General features: G+C 36.9%; 2 protein-coding genes across 2 annotated transcripts; both read left to right on the top strand.

Annotated features, from left to right (window-relative positions):
• Positions 1-1,771: 1,771 nt before the first annotated feature.
• LOC132285051 (UPF0481 protein At3g47200-like) lies at positions 1,772-3,478 on the top strand. The gene has a single exon (XM_059787217.1). The coding sequence runs from the start codon at positions 1,897-1,899 to the stop codon at positions 3,346-3,348; it is 1,452 nt and encodes a 483-aa protein (XP_059643200.1). The 5' UTR covers positions 1,772-1,896; the 3' UTR covers positions 3,349-3,478.
• Positions 3,479-14,398: 10,920 nt separating this feature from the next.
• On the top strand, positions 14,399-15,451 carry LOC132285070 (RING-H2 finger protein ATL79-like). Its single transcript, XM_059787235.1, has one exon. It carries the CDS (start codon positions 14,742-14,744, stop codon positions 15,327-15,329), a length of 588 nt encoding a protein of 195 aa, XP_059643218.1. The 5' UTR covers positions 14,399-14,741; the 3' UTR covers positions 15,330-15,451.
• The last annotated feature ends 9,025 nt before the right edge of the window (positions 15,452-24,476 follow it).

Here is a 24,476-nt window from a genome sequence, read left to right as displayed (position 1 = left end):
TTTCGTAAAATTGTCAAGAATTTTAATAAAATTATAAAGTATTTTGTGGCTTAGTAGTATCTTCTATACTTTTCAAAGTGGATGATGAAAGTTCGAATCTTTAAAGAGATAAAGAAAATGTGTAAATGGTGTGTATCTCTTTATCAAAATTAAAAAAAAAAAAATTTCGGTTAAATTAATATTTTTGCAAAATCTGATTTTTAAAAGTTGTAAAATTGATTTTGTTTTTTTTTAGTCCAGTAAGCAAGTAAAACACATTTAAAAATAGAATAACACAAATTACCTTCTTTGACTGATAAAGCCTTCTTAGTACAGATGATTGGTCAACATAAAAATGAGTTATAATCAATTTGAGACGAGTTTGACCCAAAATGGGTTAACTGTTTGGCCCTTTTATTTATTTTTATTTTTATTATTTAATTATAAATTTTATAAAAGACAGTGTCACAATATTATTTAATTATAAATATTATTAAAGACAGTGTTACAATATTTTGTATCCTCTCTTCTTCTTTTTTTTTTTTTTTTCTTTTTTTAAGATAAAGTATATATATATATATATTTTGATAAAATAGGATTGTTTTTTTTTTTTTTTAATTTTTTTTTTTGGTAGTTATAAATCAATCTTCCCAACTATTAAGGATCCGGGGCCCACTTGAATGGTTTTTTTTGATAAAAAGCAGCTGAATTTTTTTACATTAACAATTAAAAAGCAGTTGTCCTCCAAATCTTTCCATTAATCAATTCTACATACTCCCTCCCCCTCCCTATAATTTCATACTCTTTAGGATCTCCTCACCACCATTATGACTTTTTGTTGTTGTTCTGTAAATTTTAAAAATGACGGCAGAAAACAAAAAAAAATAAGAGTATTACGTCTAAATGTCTCTCTTAATATGAATTGATTTAGTGTATCTAAAAAAGAATGGACAAATTCAAAAGAATCGCAACAATTGTTATATGACATAAAAACCCATTAATACTATGTATCACAAATCCGGTAGTAAAACTCCTTAGGGAGCTCCACACCTGGCCACACCTGGCTCTGACTTCCACACGCATTCTCAGCTATATGAGATTTTGTATGTTCATTAGCGTAAAGGGGTCTTCCTTATAAGTTATAACACTCGCTATGTAACTTAGACCTCCTTAATTGGTTAAACTTCTTCACCCATAGAACAACTTTTTCAACTTTTTTCTTTTAGGAGAGCCATTCTTTTCGAAATCCTAAATACTTTTAGAAAATGCCAAGGAGATTGTTCCAAGACTTTGTCAGCTTCAATTTTACTTGAACAAGTGAAAAAATGTAAAATCATTTTTGGTTATATATAGACCTCTTGCAGAGAGATTTTTTTTTTTTTTTTGGGGGGGTTGGGGGTGGAAAGGTTAAGCAAATATATTAGATGTATAAATAAACTGTACAGGGAGACCTAAAGAAGAGCAAGACCCAATATTCACAAAACAAAAGCTGTGTAAAACCAAAACTGAGTCTCCAAGTAATTTTAAATCATTTTCTAACTTTCCCCTTAATCGTGCACAACGAATTTTCTTTTTTATTTTTTATCTTCATAACTTGATGGTATATAGCTTGAATTACCATTTTCCCACCTGAGCATTGTGTACACCCAAAAATGTTGTCTCAGATTATACTCCTATTGATTAAACAACATTGCTCAAAAATTAATAATTGAGAATTTGAAAAAAGAAAAGAACAGAACAGAATTTTGATATGTAATTTAACTGAGGAGTCTCCCTCTTTGTTTCTTGCATATTTTATTTAAATGATATACTACATACATATATAAACATAAATATATTTTTGGAGGGTAAATCACAAGACTGATATATGAACCAGACAGGTGATATATATATATATAGAATTAAGACGGGAGAGTGATGGAACATGGCGTCAATATTGATGGCGAAGCTGTTGCATTTCTGAATGAAATACATGAGGAGGCCGATCCAATTGAAGATTTTCAAAGTGCACGGGGGAGTGATTTTTCCAGTGTTTCAAGCGGAGTTGATCATCTTGAATTTCTGATTCATGCAGATCAACAACTTCAAAATGAAATAGATGGTTTGCCACCTCTAGTCTCTGAACCATGTATTTTCAAAGTGAACGAGGGACTACGCAAAGGGAATGAAGAAGCATATACGCCTGTCCTAGTATCCATAGCTCCTTACCACTATGAAAACTCCAATCTACGTGCAATGAGAGAACATAAGCTGCGCTATTTTCAATCCCTCTCCCAACGCATTAATAATTATATAAATGACACCATCTCAGTGGCAGCTTACCTTATCCTTGTGAACGAAATGGCGGATAGAGCTAAAGCCTGTTATGCGGATCCCATACGTCTGGAGAGAGACGAATTTGTGGAAATGATACTTCTTGATGCTTGCTTTATTATCGAGTTTCTCCGCAAAAGTTGTTACGAAGAGCTAAGAGATGAGGATGACCCCATTTTCAGATCATCTTGGATGCAAAAGCAAATTTGCCGGGACCTCATGTTGCTTGAGAACCAGCTTCCCTTCTTCGTTCTTGATGAATTGTTTAACCCAACCTTAAACTTAACTTTCGAGAAATTTCCCCTCCATGTACTGGCAATATTTCCTATCTTTGACATGCTACCCAAATGCTATTCCCCTGAAAAAACCATTGACCAAATAATTCAGAAAACATCTGCTCATGGACGTGAAATCAAACATTTTCTTGACTTGCTGCAAATTTTTTACCGTCCCTCATTTGAAGAGCCTTCTGCAAATTTAAGTGATGGTGAAAGGTGTACCCGAATGTCTACCGCGATGGAGCTTCAAGAGGCTGGTATTAGCTTCAAAGTTGATGATGACAATGATGATGTTAGCATTTTCGATATAAGCTTTAAGAATGGTCAAATGAAAATCCCTAAATTTCAAGTAGCAGATGGCACAGATACATTCTTACGTAACATTATTGCGTACGAGCAACATTCTTGTGATGTTGGACCCAAATATTTCACGGATTATATGCACTTTATGGATTTGCTTATCAACACCGAGAAAGACGTCAATATGCTTCGTCTCAATGAAATTATTGACAACTGGTTGGGTGATGATGTAGAGGTGGCTCGTTTATTTAACAAGTTGGGTGATGGAGTACTAATTTCACCATCAAAATTCTATTACTCAGATGTATGCCAAAAGGTGAAAAATCATTGTGAAAACTGTTGGAATCGAGCCAAGGCAAAGTTAAGACGCAACTATTTCAACAACCCATGGGTAGGCATTTCAACAGTTGCAGCTTCCATACTCCTTTTATTGACCCTAATACAAACTGTAGTAGCCCTCATCCCTCCCTTCTCTTAGTCAGATCAACAAGTGACATTTTCTGTTCATGTTACTTTCAATAAGATTTCTGTATAAATTAGTATGTATCAAAATTTTAATTTGTGTGTGTGCTCTTTAGAGAATATGTCTGAATTCCCAAAAAATAATAATAATAATAATAAATAAAATAAGAACTTGTTTTTTTTTATTTTTTTTTAAATTTCTCGTACTGTAGTTGTTGAATGGACTCACAATACGACATCTACTAATCTTCAAATAGAAAGTCCAAGCCAACAAAAAGATAATTTTATCACAATGACACGTTTTCCATTGCTATATAATTTTATTACGCACTTATTGCATGGTCATAAATATCAATCCCATTTCAGTCCTAACATTCACCCTAATATGATGATGACCACTTTAAACAACATATCTTATACTAAAGTGTTCCTTGCTAATACCGATTTAGTCAAAAATTAATTTACCCAAGTGTTTAAAAAATGCTATATACCACATTTACCCCCTTCCTTTCTAACCATCAAATATTTGGCTTGTAGTACATAGAATCTCATAATCAATACAATCAAGGAGTTCCAAATTGTGGCCGAATACATCCCAAAGGTGAAATTATGCATCATTTGTCAATACAATTAAATCATTAACAACGTCTAATTGTTAATTTGATATTCAATGGAATCTCAATTTAATTTCCAAACAATTGATTTCAATCTTGATCGAGAAATCCTAACAGAACTTGATCTAATGGTTATAATTCCTCATGTTGTAGCACTCGCTCTTAAATGGGTCAAACGATTATTCCCGTAAGAATTTTTCCAGCAAATTAGCACGAATTTTGAACAGTAATCAGGTACTTTACTCCTTTCCACACGAAATTATACCCGAAAAAAAAATGGATATCAAAGCTCCTTGGACTAGACTCAAGAACTCTCCTCATAGTCCGATCATCCATAAAATTAAATTGAAAAATACCCATCTTTCCTACTCTCATTATACCCACCTTTCCTTCGCACGGTCTTTAGCTTGCATTTGAGTGGATCAATAATATAACATCTCTCATCTCAAAATGGGAAGTGAGGGATCCGAGCCCTAAAAAAGATTTTGACTTCCTTGGCTCTTCTATTTCATCGGGATTCTGTGATTTCTTTTCAGAATTGAACTTTTTTTTTTCCTGTTTTATCTATAAAATGATAAATTATATAATAAAGTAATACTTCAAGTAAAATATTTTTTTTTATTTTCGAAATATATATTTAATTGAATTGAAAATAAAAGAACGCATAATTTTACTTAAGTAGAAACTAACATGAAAGCAAACCAATATCTACCTAATCTTAACTTTATTTTTTTTTCCTTTTTCAAAAGGTATCTTTAATTGAATTGAAATTCCGTCGTATGGTTCAAATAAGCAAGTAAAAAAAAAAAAAGCTTGTTTTATTTTAAAAGGGAATAGTAAAACTTATATTATTATGTGATTAAATTTTTTAACTAGTATATAATATAATGTACATATATTTGTCGTGTATATATATATATTATTCGGCTTCATCCTTAGATCAAAGAGAATTATCAATGTTACTCCTTGACTTGTATTTATAATAGGGCAAAGCATAGAAAATCTTTTTTGACTTGTAGTCTTTTCTAGTAAACTTCTTGTCTAACTGTTTTTACCACAGAACCTCCCTTGACTTGTAGTATTTTTTCAATAAATCCCCCTTGTCTAATTTTTTTACCAGAAAACCCCCTCTCAACTATTGAAGGGGGTAAAAGAGTTGATATTTGACCAAAATGCCCTTTTATTTAAATCTTAAATCTCCCGAATTTCAAAAATTCATATCTCACAAATCGTTCATTTAAAAATTGTAAATAATATATGCAGAAAACTCATGAAATAAGGATTCCAGAAATATAAGATCTGTACAACAAACCTTCATAACTAGAGAGAAATAAGCAATTTAAAAATTTATTTCAACAATCTTATTTTATTATTAAAAAATAAAATACTCAAGATATTTGCAAGAAAATTTTCATAATTATTCATTTACATATGGAGCCAAAAAAAAAAAAAAAAAAAAAAAAAAAAATTTATCCCCAACAGAAATCGATTTCATGAAATATCATATTTTTTGTCAAAGTATTTTCATTTTTTTAAAGACTCACCATTAAAAAAATATATAAAAATGAATATTTGGTCTCTATTGGGGCTAATTTTTTTTATATGTTATGCTCCATATGGAAATGAATAATTCTGAAAATTTTCTTACAAATAATCCGAGTATTCTATAAAAAAACAAAACAAAATAAGATTATTGCAGTCGATTTTTAGATTATCTATTTCTCTCTAATTATGAAGTTTTATTAAACAAATCTTATATTTCTGGAATCCTTATTTTATAAGCTTTCCGTACATATATTATTTGCAATATTTGGATGTACGATTTGTGAAATATGAATTTTTGAAGTTCGAAAAAATTAAAATTTAAATAAAATGGTATTTTGGTCCAAATATCAACTTTTTTACCTCCTTAGATAGTTGAGGGGGGTTCTTTAATAAAAAAATAGATAAGGGAGATTTATTGGAAAGGGTTACAAGTCAAGAGGGGTTTTTTGGTTAAAAAAATAGACGAGGATTTTTACTGGGAAAGGGTACAAGTTGATGTGGGTTTTCTGTATTTTGTCCTTTATAGTATTTCTATTTTCTTGCATGACAGGAAAAAAAAAAATGAGAGAAGAATGAATTGGAATTCAATAATTAGATATGGACACTTATGAAATTAAAAATATAAGAATTAAGTATTTTATGATTAGGGATTCTTTTGTAATTTTATTTTAAACAAAATTCAAAAAGTGGAGCAACTAATGAATCGCAAATATCAACAACCTATTTTTTTTCCTAGTAAATATTTTACGCCAATCAAATAACAAAAAAAAATATTTTTTTATTTATTTTATTTTATTTTCAATGTACTCTTCTACTATTATATTAATTTTTTAAAAGTGTAATCCGACCCGCCAGAGCACTTGTGAGTTGGGCATATAGTACCTTTTGGCCCAAGGTTCTATGGGCTATAGACATCTCTATTGTACAATTTTCTTTCTTAATTTCAATTTTCACAATGCCCAAAAGATTACATAAAAGTGTTTTGTCTCATATAACAATAAAAATAGTGACACAAATGGACTAGATAGTAGCTAGTCGATTGTAGTCCATGCATGTGTGTATGTTATAGCACAAAACAATCCCAACTCTCTCCACAAACTCATTAACTATCCAACCTCTGGACTCTCTAATGGAGGAGGATGTCCCCACCCGGCACTGTGTTGTTTCCCTTCATCTAGGGAATTGTAGTATGGCTTAAATTTTTTTTTTTAAAGTCTCCTGATTAAATGTGAAAGAGACGAATCTAGTATACAAAAATGGACTATAGTAGCTAAATTATTTTTGTGGGTCCTAAATTTGTCGTCCAGTCATTGTGAGCCATGTGTCATTCTCATATTCATCAGCCACAGTGAGTCCCACTCTGCAATTTCCCTGACAAAAATAATAATACGTCCAACATATGTTAGAAGAGGATGGAGATACTGAGTAGCTTAGGAAGTCGTGATATCTTTAGACAAGATTCTCTCAAGCAGCGTATATGTGAAGTTCAGTATAAAATTCAGTGACCGAAATTGAATTAATAAATAATATTTATTAATGATAAGGCGATCTCAACCATTTAATTTTTAGTCCAAAAATTCTTGTCCGGTACCTTATTGACGTTCTACCCTCACATCATGGCTTTTGATCTGTAGTGTATGGTTGTCATATTTGCCTTGTTTTGGGCTTGTGAACTTTGTAACCCAGCCTTGTAGATCTTTTTATTCTTTTTATAATATAAAAAAGTTTTAAATTGTTAAATTCTTAGTATTTGTGTTGTTTTGAGAATCAATATTTGAATTTGAATAACAATTTTTATTCTTCATTTTATTGATAATACTCTTGTGGATTGTCGAGTGACCCAATATCACCGATTGGGCAACAAATATAATTTTCTCTCACTCGCATTTAAATTCTAGCAATCATTCTAAATTGTTGGTTGTCAAATACGACCATTTAAACAACATGTTTCTGTATTTAAACTAAAGTGTCCCTCTCCGATAATCCAATTTTAATTTGTCTTTTTTTTTTTAAGAAATTGTTGTAAGCACTGTATTTTGTCCGACCGTTTTTCAGTAAAATTATTTGTTAGGTGTTCAAAGAATCAAATCATAATCACTTTTTAATCACTGATTTGATCTTATACACAAATTATTTTAATCTCAATAATTTTCAAAAAAAAAAAAAAAATCTAATTGAACATTGAACTCGGTCCAAGCGTTCGATATATTCTTTTACATCGCAATTTATCAATGTAAAATGCTCCCAATAAGATCGGCATAGTTTCAATGCACGTTTCTTGTCAATAAATAAATAAATACTTTTGATAAGATTTCTGAATAAATTAGTATAGATCAGCAATTTAACTTTGTTTGTGCTGAATCACTGAATAGGACATCTAAAAACTTTAAACAACACAGCTTATACTAAGGTTTCCTTTGCTAATGCCCATTATTTTTTTATTTTTTTTTTTCCCTAATGCCAATTTAATAAAAAAAAATCAATTATCCCAAGTTTTTCATAAATTGCTATAAACCACTTTTATCCCGCCATTTCTAACCATCAATTTCTTTTCTCCAAGTTCCAAAGAATCCAATAATGCAAAAATATTAAAACTTAACAAAAATAATTTATTTATAAATTTTCAATAAGTTTTTTACACATTCTTCGATAAATTCGACCTCTACCTAGACATTTGTTACACATAAAAAAAGAAAAGAAAAAAAGAAAAAAAAAATTTGAGAAAAAAATTTTACATTAAAATAAATAGAGCCTAAATCATGAACACCGTCTTATTGTTAATTTGATCTTAAATCAATCTCGGTTCATTTTTCAAACAATTGATTTCAATCTCAATTAACATTGAAAAGATCCATTCGAACATCTAACTAAATCGAATCTATTGATTTCGACCTTCTACATCTACTAATCTAACATCTAACTATTCTTGCCTTGTAAATAAAAATTGCAACTACCTAATCTAAGATGGACCACAGAATCGGCCTAAATAAAAATTTATATTTTGTCAACTATTGTTTCAAGCGCTCATAGCGGTTCCTAATCTTAGATGTGGCTCCCCTAATAGCCTCGTAAATTATTTCATTTTGTTAATTTGGACTCCTACTTACTAGCCAAAGCATTTATAATTAATACCCTTTGATTTACATATGATGTCAAATGGGCGACATTTGATGTCAACCACTTAAATATAAATTCAAGTTAGTTACACCTACTTTCTTTTCTTTCTTTTTTTTTTTTTTTTTTTTTTTCAAGGTAATAAATATTAAAAATTAGATTAGTAAATGCTGAAAATCGAAATCTGATAAGAGACACTAATCCACTGGACAATCGAAGCATCTACAGTTGGCTAGTCCCACGTATACAAATTGCTCTCATATTTTGATTGGCGCACCTAGATTTACTATTCCTTTCCTACTAATTTGGAATAAACAAGATATTAGGACGCATCCTCTAATATGATAGATACAATTCTAAGCTTCTTCCCATCCGTCTATCAAAAGTAAAACCTTTATATTACCAAACCTGACATATTTTACTCTAAAAGTGAGAGATTTTTATTCCAATTAGTCTTAGTTTTAGGTGTTGTTTGATAACTTAATTCAGTTTTTAATTTTAAAAAATTTAGCGCTTAATTCTGAATTGATTAAGGACTTATTTAATTAAGTATGTTAGTTAATGTAATTTGAATGTGCTAGACTTTTGTGAGTTTTGTCATCACCAATGTGACTGATCTCATTCAAAGTTGTAATACTAGTGGTCAAGCTTTTGATTAGTGATTTGGGTTGTGATGTTTGTCCCTACTTATTCACGTTTTCGGTTTCGCTTTCCTTGTGAGGTGTATTTCTTGTGGTCATGGTGGTTTCTTGGTGTTTTTGTCTTTCGGCGGCTAGGATCTAGGTGGTGTTGGCTGTTCCTCTGAAATGTCTTGCTTGCTAGTTGGGGTTCCTGGTTGGCGCTGTTTGGAGGGGTGTTTCTGGGTTATCTGGTTCAGGGCCGGCTTGCTGGATAATGTTCATTGCCGGAGATGTTTGGAGGGGTGTTTCCGGGTTGTTTGGTTCGGGATCTAGTGGCTATTGTGTGGTTGGGTCGAGTTATGGTGGGTCAGTTTGGGTTTGGTTCGTAGTGCTTTTCTTCACGTGGGTACTTGTCTGAGATTGCAGCAATGTTTCCATGGTCATCTTTCTTTCTTTGGTTGTGATCTTAATTGTTGCTACGTGGCTTTCTCCTTTTATTCCTTGTTTCAAGGTTTCATGTTGGTTCTTGTACGGGTTACATTATTCTTGCGGTTTTCTTTTGTGCACTGGCGCCGGGGGGGGGGGGGGGGGGGGGGGGGGTTACGTTGTCCTTCATCTCTACCTTCTTTCTTGTGGTTGGGTTTTGTTTCGTGCTGACCAAGAATTGACCGAATTCTATAGAATTCTAGGCCTTTCTTTTGTTGTTTTATATATTTTGGGTCGTTTTCGTGTTTACCTTGAGTATATGGGATCTTTCTTCTCGTGTCATCGTACGTAGTGGGTCTATGCTTGTGGTCTTGGTGTTTCTTTTCTTTGTGTTGGATTAATGGCTACTTCTTTGATAGCTCAAATGAATGGTTTAAATCTTACAAGTGAAGAGCAGTTGCCGATTCAGTTGTCGGATAAGGATACAGCTCAAGGGGTGTCTCTGTGTTGTAATAGCTTGTTTGGTCGAGTCTGTGCTACGAAAACTATTACGCTGGCTGGGGCTAAATATACCTTTGGTAGGCTGTTTAACAAGCTATGGCCCAAGGAGCGGCAGACTGAGGCTATATCTTCTAGCCTTATTGTGTACTAGATTGCTCGCAATTTTTTTCAACTTGTTATTCCGGACAGTTCGGTTCATTTACGGATTTTACATGGCTGTCCTTGGTTATTTGACTGGTATTTGTTAGTCCTTAAAGAGTGGTCGGATGGTCTTCTTCAAGTTGAGTCAGCCTTCCAATTTTCTCCTTTTTGGATTCAGCTCTGTGATGTTCCAGCGAATTATCTTTCGGAGTTGGTTGGTCGCCGCATCACTGATGCATTTGGTCGTTGTTTGAAGGTTGAGCTTTGCGATAGGGGTATGATGGAAAGTAAGGAAACGATGTTGGTGGATAGTTGTATTTTACGGCTCAATGTAAAGTTGGATATTTCTAAACCGCTTCGCCGGAATGTGCGATTAATGGGCCCGGCAGATAAAGAGGTCTGGCTTCAAGTCCGTTATGAAAAAGTTCTATCCCTCTGTTATGCTTGTGGCATTATGGGGCATCTATGGCAAAATTGTTCGGAAACTGCTTCTCAGACCCCGGAGACTGTTCTGGAGTATGGTCCTTGGTTGGGGTTGAGGGTTACTTGGGAAAGGATATCTGGCATCCTGGGGGCAATCGTAATGATTTTTTCACGGTCACTCCTGGTAATAATTGGCTTTATGTGGAAGGTGTTGATTCGAATATGGGTGGTGAGCACACTGTTCCAGTGTGTCTCCTGGTCAAGTGGATTCTGTTACTCCTCAGTGTGTGGAAAGGCTTATGTCTGACGCGAGAGTGGAGGCTGGGGACGGGGTTTGTCCTGATATTGGTGCATGTTCTAAGCCTTCAGTTGAGGGGGCTCTGTTGTGTGTACCAGTGGGTGTTGGTGTTCCCATGGGACCCAGTGTTGATGGGATGACTTATGCTAATGTTTCCACATCTCCTACTCAAAGTGTGGTGGCTTCCATTCATATGGAGGAACCTGCTCAGTGTGTTCCATCGTTATCTCATGAGAATGGGCAAGTGTTGCCTTTGGATCGTTGGCTTCCTAATTCTAATGGTCGTAGAAAAGGTAAAGCTCCTGTGAAGTCTTGTACCGGTAGCAAAGGTCGTTCTTCAGCTTCATTGGATTCGTCTCCTACTCAGGGTTCTCTTTTGGCGCAATCTACACGGAAGCGTCGACCTACTCATCCTCTGGTGGTTCCGGATTCATCTTTGACAGATAATAAGAAGCCTAAAGTTCGTGAGACGTCTGTTAAGGAATGTTTGGCTTCGGATCAGTTTACCTTTGATGTGGAGGGGAATATTCTTCTGGGTCCACAGACTGCTGATTCTCTTACTTCGGATTCCTCTCAATCGCAGTCTTTTGCTTAGCAGCTCACTTTGTTGGTTGGGAATGGTACTTCTCGGGTTCAACAGTCCCACTGATCTGGTGTGTTTATAGTGTTGTCGGGTTTTGTTTTTGTGTGTTTTGCTTAGGTGTAATCTATGTTTGGTGCTGTTTATATTTTGCATGTTGATTTACGTTTGGTGCTGTTTATATTTTGCTTGTAGATGTCGTACGGCTTGCTTTTACCAGGGGGGGAAAAAAATGTAATTTAAATGTCACTAAAAACGGTAGGTGTCACTTAAATTTTTCTCTATTTTATGTGATATTAACATCACTTATTACTGAATGTTAATTACCATCTCAAGAATTTTTGAATGGAAATATATTATAAATCAAAATTAGAAAGAAAAAAAAAAAAGTTGATAACGATTATAATTACGTATAATATATATAAATTGCTAAATATATAAAATCATTGATATTCTAATTCGAGCCTAATACTAATTAAATTTAGGTTGAAGATTTTAGCCCAATCTTAACGTAATTGTGAAATAGTTGCCCAATTCCATAAAAAATGGAGCTAGACTCCAATTGACTTTGAGTAGCTTGTTCAAGTTGCATCTCTAAGGTTGTTGATGACTAATTTTTTTTTTCTTCCCCATTTTATTGGGTGTAGGGGCTTTCCTTTTCGGATTGGGCTGTTGTTTGTTTTATATGGATTTATGAAGTGTAATCTGACCGGCAAGAACACTTGTAGGTTGGAAATATCGGGCCTTTTGGCCCAATTTCTTTGGGCTAGTCAACTATCGTTATGGGTTCTAATTCTAGAGTGGATCGGGATAGAAAAAAACTTAAGCTTATAAGAGCAAGTAGGCAGCAAGTGGCCTACTTATTGCACTTGGTATCAGAATAGATTCGGTTCTTGATTTTGTGTCACACCAAGTGCTTACATAATGGGTCGGGTCTTTGTTCAGACAGTGACCTGCTTCTTTCGCCATTATGGTAGATGGGTAAGTCGAGTGGTCCAATTGCAACAAGAGACATTGCGAATTCGAGTGTGAGAGAATATTATGAGAGTTATTGTCTCACGTCTTCGGATAGAGAATTGTGCTGCTCCAGATAGAATGTTATGAGTTATTGTCTCACATCAAATTCAAATGAGAGAGGTTGCCGGCCCTGTACACCTATCTTACACAATTTTATTTTTTAATCTCACAATTCTTACATATTGAAGAGAATATAAAACAATTTGTATTTTATCTCATAAGAAAAAAGAAAAAAAATAGTGATGTAAATGGATTAGTTGATTGTACTCCATGCAGGCACGGACCTGGTTAAGGACCCGCCCCATTGGATTTTTTTTTATTTGCATTATTATTTATATTTTTTATTAAAATTTTGAAAATGCCCCCTCTTAATTTGTAAAAATTTTAAAAATGCCCCCTCAATTTGTAAAAATATCACACTTCACATTCTTGCCCCACTCATTTTTTGGATCTAAAAGATAATCATCTCGCCACATTCATGATTCTCTCACATACACTTTGATATTTCCATTCAATTTTTACCATATCTATGGTAATCTAGAAATCACATACACGATTAAAAAATTAAACAATCTGAGTCAAACAAGTCACAAAAAATTAAATTCTTCTATTTATTATTTTATTTAAAAAATTATCTTCAATTTTTTTTCATTCTTCAACAACGCCCCCTCTCAAAAAAAAAATCTAGATCCGTCGCTGACTCCATAGTCTCCATGTATATATATATATAGCATAAAACAATCCCAACTGCCACCACTTAACTCATTAATTACCCAACGGCTCACCCTCTGGACTTCTAATGGAGGATGTCCCCCACCCAGCAACTGTGCTGTTGCCCTTCATGCAGGCAATTGCAGTATGGCGTTTTTTTTTTTTTTTTTTTTTTTTTTTTTCCCTTCTTATAATAAGTTCTCCAAATTAAATGTGAAAGGGAAGGTTCTAGTATACAAATATACATATACATATACATGTGGACTATATGATAGCTAAATTATTTTTGTGGGTCCTAAATTTGTCGTCGAGTCATTATGAGCCGCGTGTCGTGGTCATATTCATCAACTACAGTGTGTCACTCTGCAATTTCCATCAAAAAGTTGAGGGGCTTGGGAAGGGTCAATGTCTTTCTTGCATTTTTGAGACGTACCTCTTTCTCTCTGACCTAATACAAACAAAGAAGAAACATGAAATATCCCAATCAGTATTTGTTTTTTTAGATAAACTGTACATCATAGCTTCAAAGCTCTTATCAACTTATCCATTGATTTCTTTTCAATCCTTGCCAAACAATGTTGAACTTATAAAAATGATTCGGATACACTGTGATGTCTAGCCCATGGAGTAATGTTACACTGACTCTTCTTAGGGTTAAAATCAATGATTGTCACATCAATAAATCTGTAACGAAAATCGATCAGCAAGTATTTGAATACATTTTTGCTGCCTATTTGATGGTTGAACAAAACACTAATTAATGAAAAAACATATCTTGTGGATCAATTTTTGTTACTAATTAATGTTGTAATTATTGATCAAATACTGATAAGAGTCTTTATCGAACACAAATTACTGGAGTCTAACAAAATATCCTAGCATGAACTACCCCTAATTAATTTTATTTGTCCTTACTCATCACGAAGATTTGACCATATTTTGCTCATCACTAATTATGAGAGACATCATGAATTTTTTTTTCTCCACCTAACATGCACATCACAAGAACGTATAACTCTCAAATTTTCATTTATATTTCATAGTGGACCGTTGATATCTTGTTCAAGATTGAGGTGACCTTAATTAATAGTTCCAATCCATATGGTAACGATTAAAATTCATGTACACTAGTTTGAATGACTGTTTTAAAACTATGTAGAACCAAAACTTTCCATATATAATTATCGAAAAAAAGAAAAAAAAAAAACTTTCCATTTATGACTTGCAATATGTGGAATATATCACCAACAATATTCTGGAAAATGGTTACAATTTGCAATTTTGTATATAAAATCATCATAATTTCATTATCCACTTGCGCACAACTCTCTATATCTCTCTGTCTCAACATCTTCTATAAAGTAGCATAGTGAAGCTAGAAGGTGAAAAACTGATCATAACCAAAACTAAAAGTCCCAAATGCGACTAACAGTAGCTAAATTCACTGAGGTCTCGTCCTCAGGAGAAGCAACACCACCAAAGCCAGCACCATGCAACACCCACCCCTGTCCCAATTCATGGTGGCCTTACTCCAACTCCAAGGATTTCGAAGCCAACGCCTTCATGATCCTTGTCATTCTCTTTTGTGCTCTCATATGCTCCCTCGCTCTCAAAGCCACCATATGCTGTTTTCTACGCTCTCGCCGCCCTCATCCTCCACCTGACGCAACACGAGCAGCAGCTGCCCAGCCAAAGCCAACTCTCAGCACCAGTACCGTGTCCGCGGTGGAAGGGCTTCGTATGGTTGTGTTTTCATCAGGAATGAAGCTGGCAGGGGCAGGGGCAGGGGCAGAGGCAGAGTGCACTATTTGCTTGTCAGAGTTCGTCGAGGGAGAGGGGATTCGGGTTTTAGACAGCTGCAACCATGGCTTCCACAGCCAGTGCATCCGGGAATGGCTGTCTTCCCATTCTTCCTGTCCCACTTGTCGTGCCACTTGTCACACCGCGTCCTCGTCCTCCTCTGCTGAGACTCAGAGGGATCCTGCATTGCTGTTGAGTACTCTTTGATTTGTATACTCTTTATGGTATGAAGTTTTCACTTGTTCTTTTCCTCTGCATTGGTGGTGTTCGTTATAATTAACTACTAAAAAAGATGGGACATTACTGTGAAGTACTTAATTTTCAGTTATCATTTTGTGTGTAAAAGAAGTATCAAGACATTCTCTCTTTCATATTAGTACAATCAAGACACCATCCTTTTCACAATGATCCAGCCAAAAATTCAATTGATCTCTAGAATTTATCCCCTATGATGTTTTTTCCTGTTATTTTTTAAAAACTACAAGTACAATGTTGTTATCCAAACAAACTTACCGTAGCTTCTACAGACTCTCTGCATACATACATATATATATATATATATATATATATATATATACAAAACATGTAGGATGTTCGGAGTGGGGGTGAAACCACTTGATTTCATGGCATTTAAACACAGTAAATTGCTTATGCTTGGATGATATTCACAGGCGAGCAATACGACTAAAGTCTGCAACAAAGGAATCAATTAAGTTGGAGAAAGTGCAAGTAAAATTGTTTTCAGACAGGTGCACAATACTGTGGATCATAACAAGCAAGAAAAGAAGGAAAAACAGAGAACACAAGCACAGAACTGATTTTTCGTTTCTTAATGCTTTTTTTTTTTTTTTTTTTTTTTTTTTTGGCAGAAAGAGAATCTTCTTTTACCTCTTTGCAGGGATTTAACAATTTGGTTAAATTAAGCTTTTACCCTGAAGGCTTCGTTGGTGGTAGATCAATGAATCCGTCGACCTTAAATGCCAGTTAATTTAAGATGATGATCTGCAAGTACACATGGACCACTTGAACCGTTGCATGTCATTTTATGTACATTTTTCCATGGATAAAGGTTGACCGTTTCATGCAAATCAATCCTACTTCAACTAGCTTAACTTGGACTGCACAGTGCATGTCATTTTTATAAAGGAAAATGATTTTTTTTTTTATAAAAATTAAAAAAAAAAAAAAGTTCCAAATACATGGGAGGACCTAGAAAATTATGTGAAAGGGGCAGCCTTTAACAACAATGTAGGGGTTCATTTTCGTAACACAATAAAATACATATAAATGGTGATATCATACACAAATATGAGGGATCCAGACAACATAATAGAATCCGAGGTAGACTGAGAGAGGTGGAAGTACAGGCAAACTCGAGAGAGAGAGAGTGAAGATGGCAGTGTAGTAGCACACCATTAACTCCCTTGATGAAGGTGTATGGAGGAAGCATGATAGGTTATTTAATCCTCACCCTTTTTTGTTCTACCTCTTGCTTAGCCTTGGATCACCTCCTTATATAGGTCAAGTGAGGGGTTGGGTGATGTCATATGACATCACATGTGGGGCCCATTAACATTATAAAATAAAGTTAATTAAGATAGATCCAAAATGTATGGGAGTCAAAATGGTATCTCTCTCTATGAGTCAGGTCGAGTGTCAATTCGACGAGCCCTGAACTTCATCCACCAAACCAAGAACCTCCTCGGATCCCAAGTACTCTTGAGTCCTGCTCCCAACTCAAGTCTTCAAGTCTTCGATCTTCTATTTGAGGTATACTGACGTGGTAAGTGTCATGCAATTTAGACCGTTTGACTTGTGGGCCATCGTTTCTGATGTGGCGTCGTTTGTTGACCATTTGACCAAGCTTTGTGGGCCATTGTTGATGATGTGGCATAGTTTGTTGACCATTTGACCAAGAAATGTGGTCCATCTAAAGTGAGATATATTCAACACCTACATTTAGTCTCCCTACGCGGGTGAGCTTTGTAGAATTCATAGAAGGTTAGCCGTGCATTATTGACTGAAAGTGGTGCTTACATAAGGTTTTACTTAACTTGGTACGAAACCGGATTTTGGTGACCCGGTGTGCCAGGGTTTTGGGAACCTGGGCACGATGCCAGGGTTTGAGTACCTGGATACAATGCCAGGGTTTGGGCACTTGGACGTGATGCCAAGGTTTGGGTAACTGAGCGTGGTGCTAGGGTTTTAAGTACCTAGACGCGATGTCAGGGATTAAGTACTTAGACGTAATGCCAGGGTTTGAGTACCTGGGCGAGATGCTAGGGTTTGGGTACCTAGATGCGATGCCAGAGTTTGGGTACCTGGACGCGATGCCAGGGTTTGAGTACCTGGACTCGATGCCAGGGTTTGAGTACCTGGGCGAGATGCCAGGGTTTGGGTACCTGGATGCGATGCCAGGGTTTGGGTACCTGGAAGTGATGTTAGGGTTTGGGTACTTGGACGCGATGCCAGGGTACAAGTACCTGGACGCAATGCCAGGGTTTGAGTACCTGGGCGAGATGCTAGGGTTTAGGTACCTGGGCGTGAGGCCAGAGTTTGGATAACTGGACATGATGTTAGGGTTTGGGTACCTGGGCGCGATGCCAGGGTTTTGAGTACCTGGGCGCAATGCCAGGGTTTTGAGTACCTGGGCGTAATGCCAGGGTTTAAGTACCTGGACGCAATGGCAAGGTTTGAGTACCTAGGCGAGATACTAGGGTTCGGGTACCTGGGCGTGAAGCTAGGGTTTGGATACCTGGACGTGATGCCAAGGTTTGGGTACCTGGGTGCGATGCCAGGGTTTGAGGTACCTGGGAGCGATGCTAGGGTTTTGGGTACCTGGGAGCGATGCCAGGGTTTGAATACCTGAACGTGATGCCAGGGTTTCGGTACCTGGATGCAATGCCAGGGTTTGGGTACCTGGGCATGATGCCAGGGTTTTGGGTACCTGGGCGCGATGCCAGGGTTTGAGTACCTGGACGTGATGCCAGGGTTTCGGTACCTGGACGCGATGCTAGGGTTTGGGTACCTGGGTACGATGCCAGGGTTTTGGGTACCTGGGCGCGATGCCAGGGTTTGAGTACCTGGATGCTAGGGTTTGGGTACCTGGGCATGATACCAGGGTTTTGGGTACCTGGGTGCGATGCCAGGGTTTGAGTACCTGAACGTGATGCCAGGGTTTGGATACCTGGGCGTAAGGCCAAGGTTTGGGTACCTGGGTGCAATGCCAGGGTTTGAGTACCTGGACGTGATGCCAGTGTTTCGGTACCTGGACGCAATGCTAAGGTTTGGGTACCTAGACACGATGCTAGGGTTTTGAGTACCTGGACGCAATGCCACGGTTTGAGTACCTAGACGCGATGCCAGGTACTCGGGTACCTGGGCACGAAGCTAGGTTTTGGGCACCTCGACGCGATGCCAGGGTTTGGGTACCTGGACGCGATGCCAGGGTTTGGGTACCTGGACGCGATGCTAAGGTTTAAGTACCTGGACGCGATGCCAGGGTTTGGGTACCTGGATGTGAGGCTAAGGTTTAGGTACCTGGGTGCAATGCCAGGGTTTGAGTACCTGGACGCGATACCAGGGTTTTGGTACCTGGACGCGATGCCAGGGTTTGGGTACTTGGGCATGATGCCAGGGTTTTGAGTACCTGGACGCGATGCCAGGGTTTAAGTACTTGGACGCGATGCCAGGTACCCGGGTACCTAGGCACGAGGCCATGGTTTAGGTATCTGGACGCAATGCTAGGGTTTGGGTACCTGGACGCGATGCCAGAGTTTGAGTACCTGGACGCAATATCAGGGTTTAAGTACCTGGACGCAATGCCAGGGTTTGAGTACCTGGGCGAGATGCCAGGGTTTGGGTACCTGGGCGCGAGACCAGGGTTTGGATACCTGGGCGTGATACCAGGGTTTGAGTAGGAACGTATGGGCACGATAGAGGGCGATTGAGTGTTTGCAAAGGCGAGTGCGATAGTTAGAGTGTGTAAAAGTGTGCAAGCCAAGTGGATGGCAATGGACATTGCAAAACAAATGAGAAGCACGAGTTAGGTTATGTTAGCACGATCAAGTGTGAATGAGTACTTGCACGATTAAGTTTGATACAATAATGGCACAAATGAGTGCAAGTGAGTACTGGCAAGAGCGAGTGCAAGTGAGTACTGGCATGAGCAAACTACAAGTAAGTATGCGAGCGAAGTGGCCAATTTGAAATATGACAACACAAGTGTGGTATGTGTAGTGTCAATGGTTTATATAGTTCCCCTGTACGGGTGGACTTTGTAGAAGATAGAAGGATAGTTGTGTATAAGTGATGTGTCGGCCTGGTAGCCTAGGTTGGAATGTTTTATTTTGCAAAATTTCTAAGTGTTGTAACTCAAGAAATGTTTGAAATGAAAACATTTGATGAGAATCCAATCTTTCTAAGTGTGAGAACTCGAGAAAGTTTTAAAAGGGAAAGGTTTTAGTACTCGAGCACAGATCACTCAAGGTTTTAGTACTTGAGGATGGCTTAATGTTTTGGTACTCGAGGACAGATCGTTCGAGGTTTTAGTACTTGAGGATGGCTCAAGGTTTTGGTACTCGATGACAAATTGCTCGAGGTTTTCATATAAGCGTAACGTACTGATGAAATTTGATGACCATGTGAGGTGCCAACGTTTTGTGATTTAAGTAAAGTGGGAAAGCTTAAAGATGAGTAAGTGTGCGAGCCAAATGACTAGCATGAGACACTACTGCATAAGTGAGAGTATTTATTGTGTCGAGAAAATATGACGTTTTTCCTGACATCGAGTGCGTCCACGTGATAAGTAGATTTTTTATTTCGTGTATAAAGTTTTGGACCTCGCAGGTGAGATGTCTCGATAGTAATCTTTCTTTCGCTTATGTTTTGAAGAAAAAAAATGTATAGAGTATGACAAGATACATGTGTTTAGTCATACTTAATACTTAGACATATTTGAAAGTTATAAAGTAAGCAAGCATGCATGCTATTATGGACAATAGTATTAGATAATAAAGTGACCTGATGGAACGTGTGCCATGTGAAAGAGTTGTGCTTAGAATATGCAGTTGTAAAGACCGAGCGTGTGTGCAACAGACATCAGAGGAAGGTTGAAAAGTAATTAAAATAAATAGAGTTGATAGTAGAAAACAAACCCATGAAATGTGCCAACTGAGTGAAGGAATGTATATATATATATTTATATAAATATATGTATATAGCTAATCCCCCCTTGAACGGATGCCCTTGTAAAAATTATAAAAGGGTATGCGTGCCTGAATATATATATATATATATGGGGATGCTAGCCGAGTGAGAGGTGCGCCAATAAGTGGAGCTACAGTAAAAATAATAATAATAATAAATAAATAAAATAAAATAAAATAAAAAATTTAAAATGCAATATCAAAGGTGAGTATGAGCCAAATGAAAGGCACGAACACTGCAAGTGAAAGAAATTCCGTATTACAACGTGAAGCAATTTGAGGTGGAGGTGCATTTTTTTTTTTTTTTTTTTTCGAACCTCGAAGGTGAGGTGCCTCGAGAAGTATTCCTCGGATAAGAAATTTTTCTAAATATTTTGTAGTCGAAGTTGCTAGGAGCTAGAGAGAGAGAGAGAGAGAGAGAGAGAGAGTGCAGTATGGGTCTGATTTTTGAGGGGCTTTAAGCACATGGGTACAAGTGTGGTATGAGGTGTATGTCTAAGTTTGACTTCAAGCATGTATATGTATAGGAAATACACAAGGGTGTTTGTATATGACTATATAGGGTAAGAAAGAGGTGTTGGAGCCATCGACCCCCCTACCCCTATAGCGTTATACTACCGTACTTTTAGTGTTTGGGTAGGGAAATTCAAACCCATTTCGAGCCATTTGTTTAAAAATAATAATAATAATATTAATATTAATAATAATAAGTAAATAAATTTGGACCACTTGTACGGTCCTTTATCATAGATTCAGGTTTCGGTACTGGAGGACGAATCGCTTCAGGTTAGTACCGGAGTACGAGCGAGTGCTAAAGTATTTGAGCGTGAGTGGGTTGAGTTCACTGTATAACTGAGACGAGTGATATAGCGTGTTGGTGGTACGCATAACAAAAGCCTGGGTCGCGAGAGTTCTAGACCTCGAAGATGAGGGGTCGCGAGAGTATATAGATATATATACGCACATCATTTTTGGGCACATGATACATGTTCATACTGAAAGTATGTTAATTGTAAACAATTGCATCCCAGGTTTAAAGTAATATGATGAGACGTGGGTCAAGCAGTTAGTATGAGATATGCCAACTTATGCACGTCATTTGTGGTGACCAGCAGTAGGCTTTTGATTTTAGTACCTGCGTTCATGGTACAGGGAAGAAAAGAATATGTAGAATAAAGTGTTGATTGGACCAGTCATGTATGGGTTATTAATGCGCATGTATGTATGGATGAATATACGTAGTATGTACCATGCATATGACATGGCTGTAGCGACAACCCAATCTTTTCTCACTGATCTTGATAAATATTTCATTCAATTTTTCTGTTTTTTTTTTTTTTTTAGTCGTTGAAAAAGCTGTAGGCTAGAGCGAATAAAGAAATAGCCCAAGTATATAACAAGTAGTTATAATAAAGAAAAGGAGTGTATGTGTCCTTTTAAGAGTAGCAATCATGAGTTATATAGTATGAAAGTGAATATGACCCGGTGTTGGATGAGATAAACCATGATATTATATTGCTTCCTAATTTCATATAGAAAATTGTAGATGGAAGCTTATAAGGCTCAATAGTTTGGAAGAAGGCAGTCTTACTGACGCGAGGGGACAATTCTAAGATTGGCTCGCTCGCGGTCATTTCGACGGTCATTAAGTTGCGACTCGCAGGTCGAGATCCAAATTGGAGTATGTAGAGGCTCAAATGAGCTCGAGGGGCATATGACCCTTGAGATCGTTTGTAGCAATGAGTCAAAAAGAAATAATAATAATAGTAAAACAAACAGTGTAGAGTGCCATCCCAAAAAATTTAAAATGCGAGGTGGCAGCGATGGTGTGCGAGCAAGTAAAAATGGGATATCCTCGTGACGACGACAATGTGCAAGCCCGTGGAAGGGTTGGAGTGCATCGAGTGCTTGGAATTGATGGGCTCTGTTGTTAACGAGGGGTATCCAAAAAAAAATTGACGACATCATTGACAAGTCGAGTCCCAAAGATCGGCGGGTCATCGATGGGGTCAAGGTCGTCAATCCAAATGCGTACAACTCGCCGGAGATCGACATAACCATCTAAAAAATGTGTTAAGGGTGTCTCTGAGGTGGTACAACGCTTTGATGTTGTAAGACCTGAGGATGTTAGGAAATAAAACTTCCGTAGCTGAGGATGCTGGAGATACGCATTGTCTTTTATTGATTGCCAAGTCATTTAAAGACATATGCTTTGTAAAAGGCTTTGAACTTGTTTCAGACATGTATGTTTAATATAATTAAAAATATATATATAAACTTTTGATACATGTGTGCATCCCTTTTCATTGCCGGGAAGGATATATATTGTAATGTCATATATGTAAACTGAATGTAGCCTTTTTGAATGTACCATTCATATATATATATATATATAAATATATAAGGATGAATAACCGAATGTGCATCCAAAGTTAAGTAATAAATGCAATAAACTAGTCATATATATATGGATATATATACACTGTCAATGAGATTATGAAATTGCAGGTACTCGAGCCACCGAGCCATGGGTGTTAGAACCAACAAGACCCAGTACCCATTTAATGGGGTATGTTTAGCCAACAGTAGTAAGCACTAGTAATGAGGGCACTGTTTCTTGTGATGGCCAGCATATGGGTGTGTTAGATGCACATTGATTAAATGCTAAAAATAGAATTAGTGGGGGACTAGAGATTAAGTCAAGCCACCAAGCGGGATGTGTCGGGTTCTAACGTGTCGAGGTGTGCCACAAGTGCGAGCTCGTGCTTTGTGCGTATATGTTGAAGGAGAAGAGATGGCATGTCGAGGAGAGAGTGAGGGTGGTGTCGCATGTCTCGAAGAGCCCCTCACGTTTTGATTTTTTTTTTTTTTTATTTAAAGCTGCTTTGAGGAAACATGCCCGATCGATAGCTTGGAGAACCATGTTATAGGAGGCGTGTATGGGTAGGACACATATATTGATTGAATTGAAAAGGGAGACAATGGGGACCCGAGGATGTATAGAATCCACGTTCAAAGGTCCTTGCAAGTTGGTTAGTCCTCGAGCTAAAGTCGAGATATCAAGTTAGATGTGTCGAGAACACAATGGATTGACAGGTGTAAATGGTGAGAGCATTTGGTTTCGAATAATGCTCGAGGGGTTTGGGTAATGTACCTAACTCCCCCTGTGATTCGAGAAGTAAGCATATATTGCAATGATATAAATAATTACTTAAATTTCTAGGAAAATAAAATCGACTGGCCTCGACGACAAATGGTTATTAAATCGACGGTCTCGTCGATAAAAATGAGCATGAAATCGACGTGGATGGGTGCACAAAATCGATGGTGGAACGAAATCGACGTGGACGGGTGCACAAAATCGATGGGTTGTGGGCCGTCGACGGGCTTAGCTTTGTTGACGAGATCGACGTGGACACACTGTGTCGACAGGCTCAACTTCAAGGTCAATCGCCGAACAAGTGGCAGCGAAAAAGGCTGAACAGATTGACTAGCCCATGTATGGCGTCCGACGGCGACTGCGATCAACAAGAAACTATTTGTTTCAAGACTGCTCATTTTAGCTGCACAGAATTTGGGTTGGTATGTTTGTGTGAATGGGTGGTGGTTGTTGGGTCGCAGTTGTTCATGGATTCTCTGTTGTCCATCATGTCTAGCAATATCCATTGATGGGTTTGTTCAAAAGATATTTCAGACGGTCAAAGTTTTTTTAGCAGAGAAAATATTATTTTCCCATGGTGAAGCATGTAGATGGGCCACCTACGGAGTAGTATGCATGCCTACAGCTGTCTGATTATATATGTATGTGTGTGGATTCATATATAAAAGTTTGGTAAATGTGAGAAAATGTTCATCTTGGACAAAGAGTCGATTGTGGCCTCAACTGACCATTGTTTTATGTGAAAGTAAATATTTCTTTACTATCTGTAAAGAAGTGTGCAGGTGTGTTCAGAAAACGAGGGGTGCCAGGTGCACTTGTAGATGATGTTTTCAAACCATCAAAATATATATATATATATATTAATTTGAGATAATATGAGCTAAATGACAAGAATTTGTAAAAGTAAGCACTTTTTCTTAAAGTGTAAGCAAGTGTGAAATGTCTTGTCAATAATAAAGGAAGCAATATGATTTGCTAAAAAAGAAA

Source organism: Cornus florida, unplaced genomic scaffold (genome assembly GCF_030987335.1).
Source record: "Cornus florida cultivar Cherokee Brave unplaced genomic scaffold, ASM3098733v1 CherokeeBrave_3.0.0_Hap2_Chr11, whole genome shotgun sequence".
Taxonomy (NCBI): domain Eukaryota; kingdom Viridiplantae; phylum Streptophyta; class Magnoliopsida; order Cornales; family Cornaceae; genus Cornus; species Cornus florida.
Note: the sequence above shows the minus strand (reverse complement) of the source record. Positions and strands in the feature narration are given on the sequence as shown.

Excerpts from the sequence above, each read along its gene's own strand:
- LOC132285070 (XM_059787235.1), top strand. The coding sequence starts at position 14,742 with ATGCGACTAACAGTAGCTAAATTCACTGAGGTCTCGTCCTCAGGAGAA.
- LOC132285051 (XM_059787217.1), top strand. The coding sequence starts at position 1,897 with ATGGAACATGGCGTCAATATTGATGGCGAAGCTGTTGCATTTCTGAAT.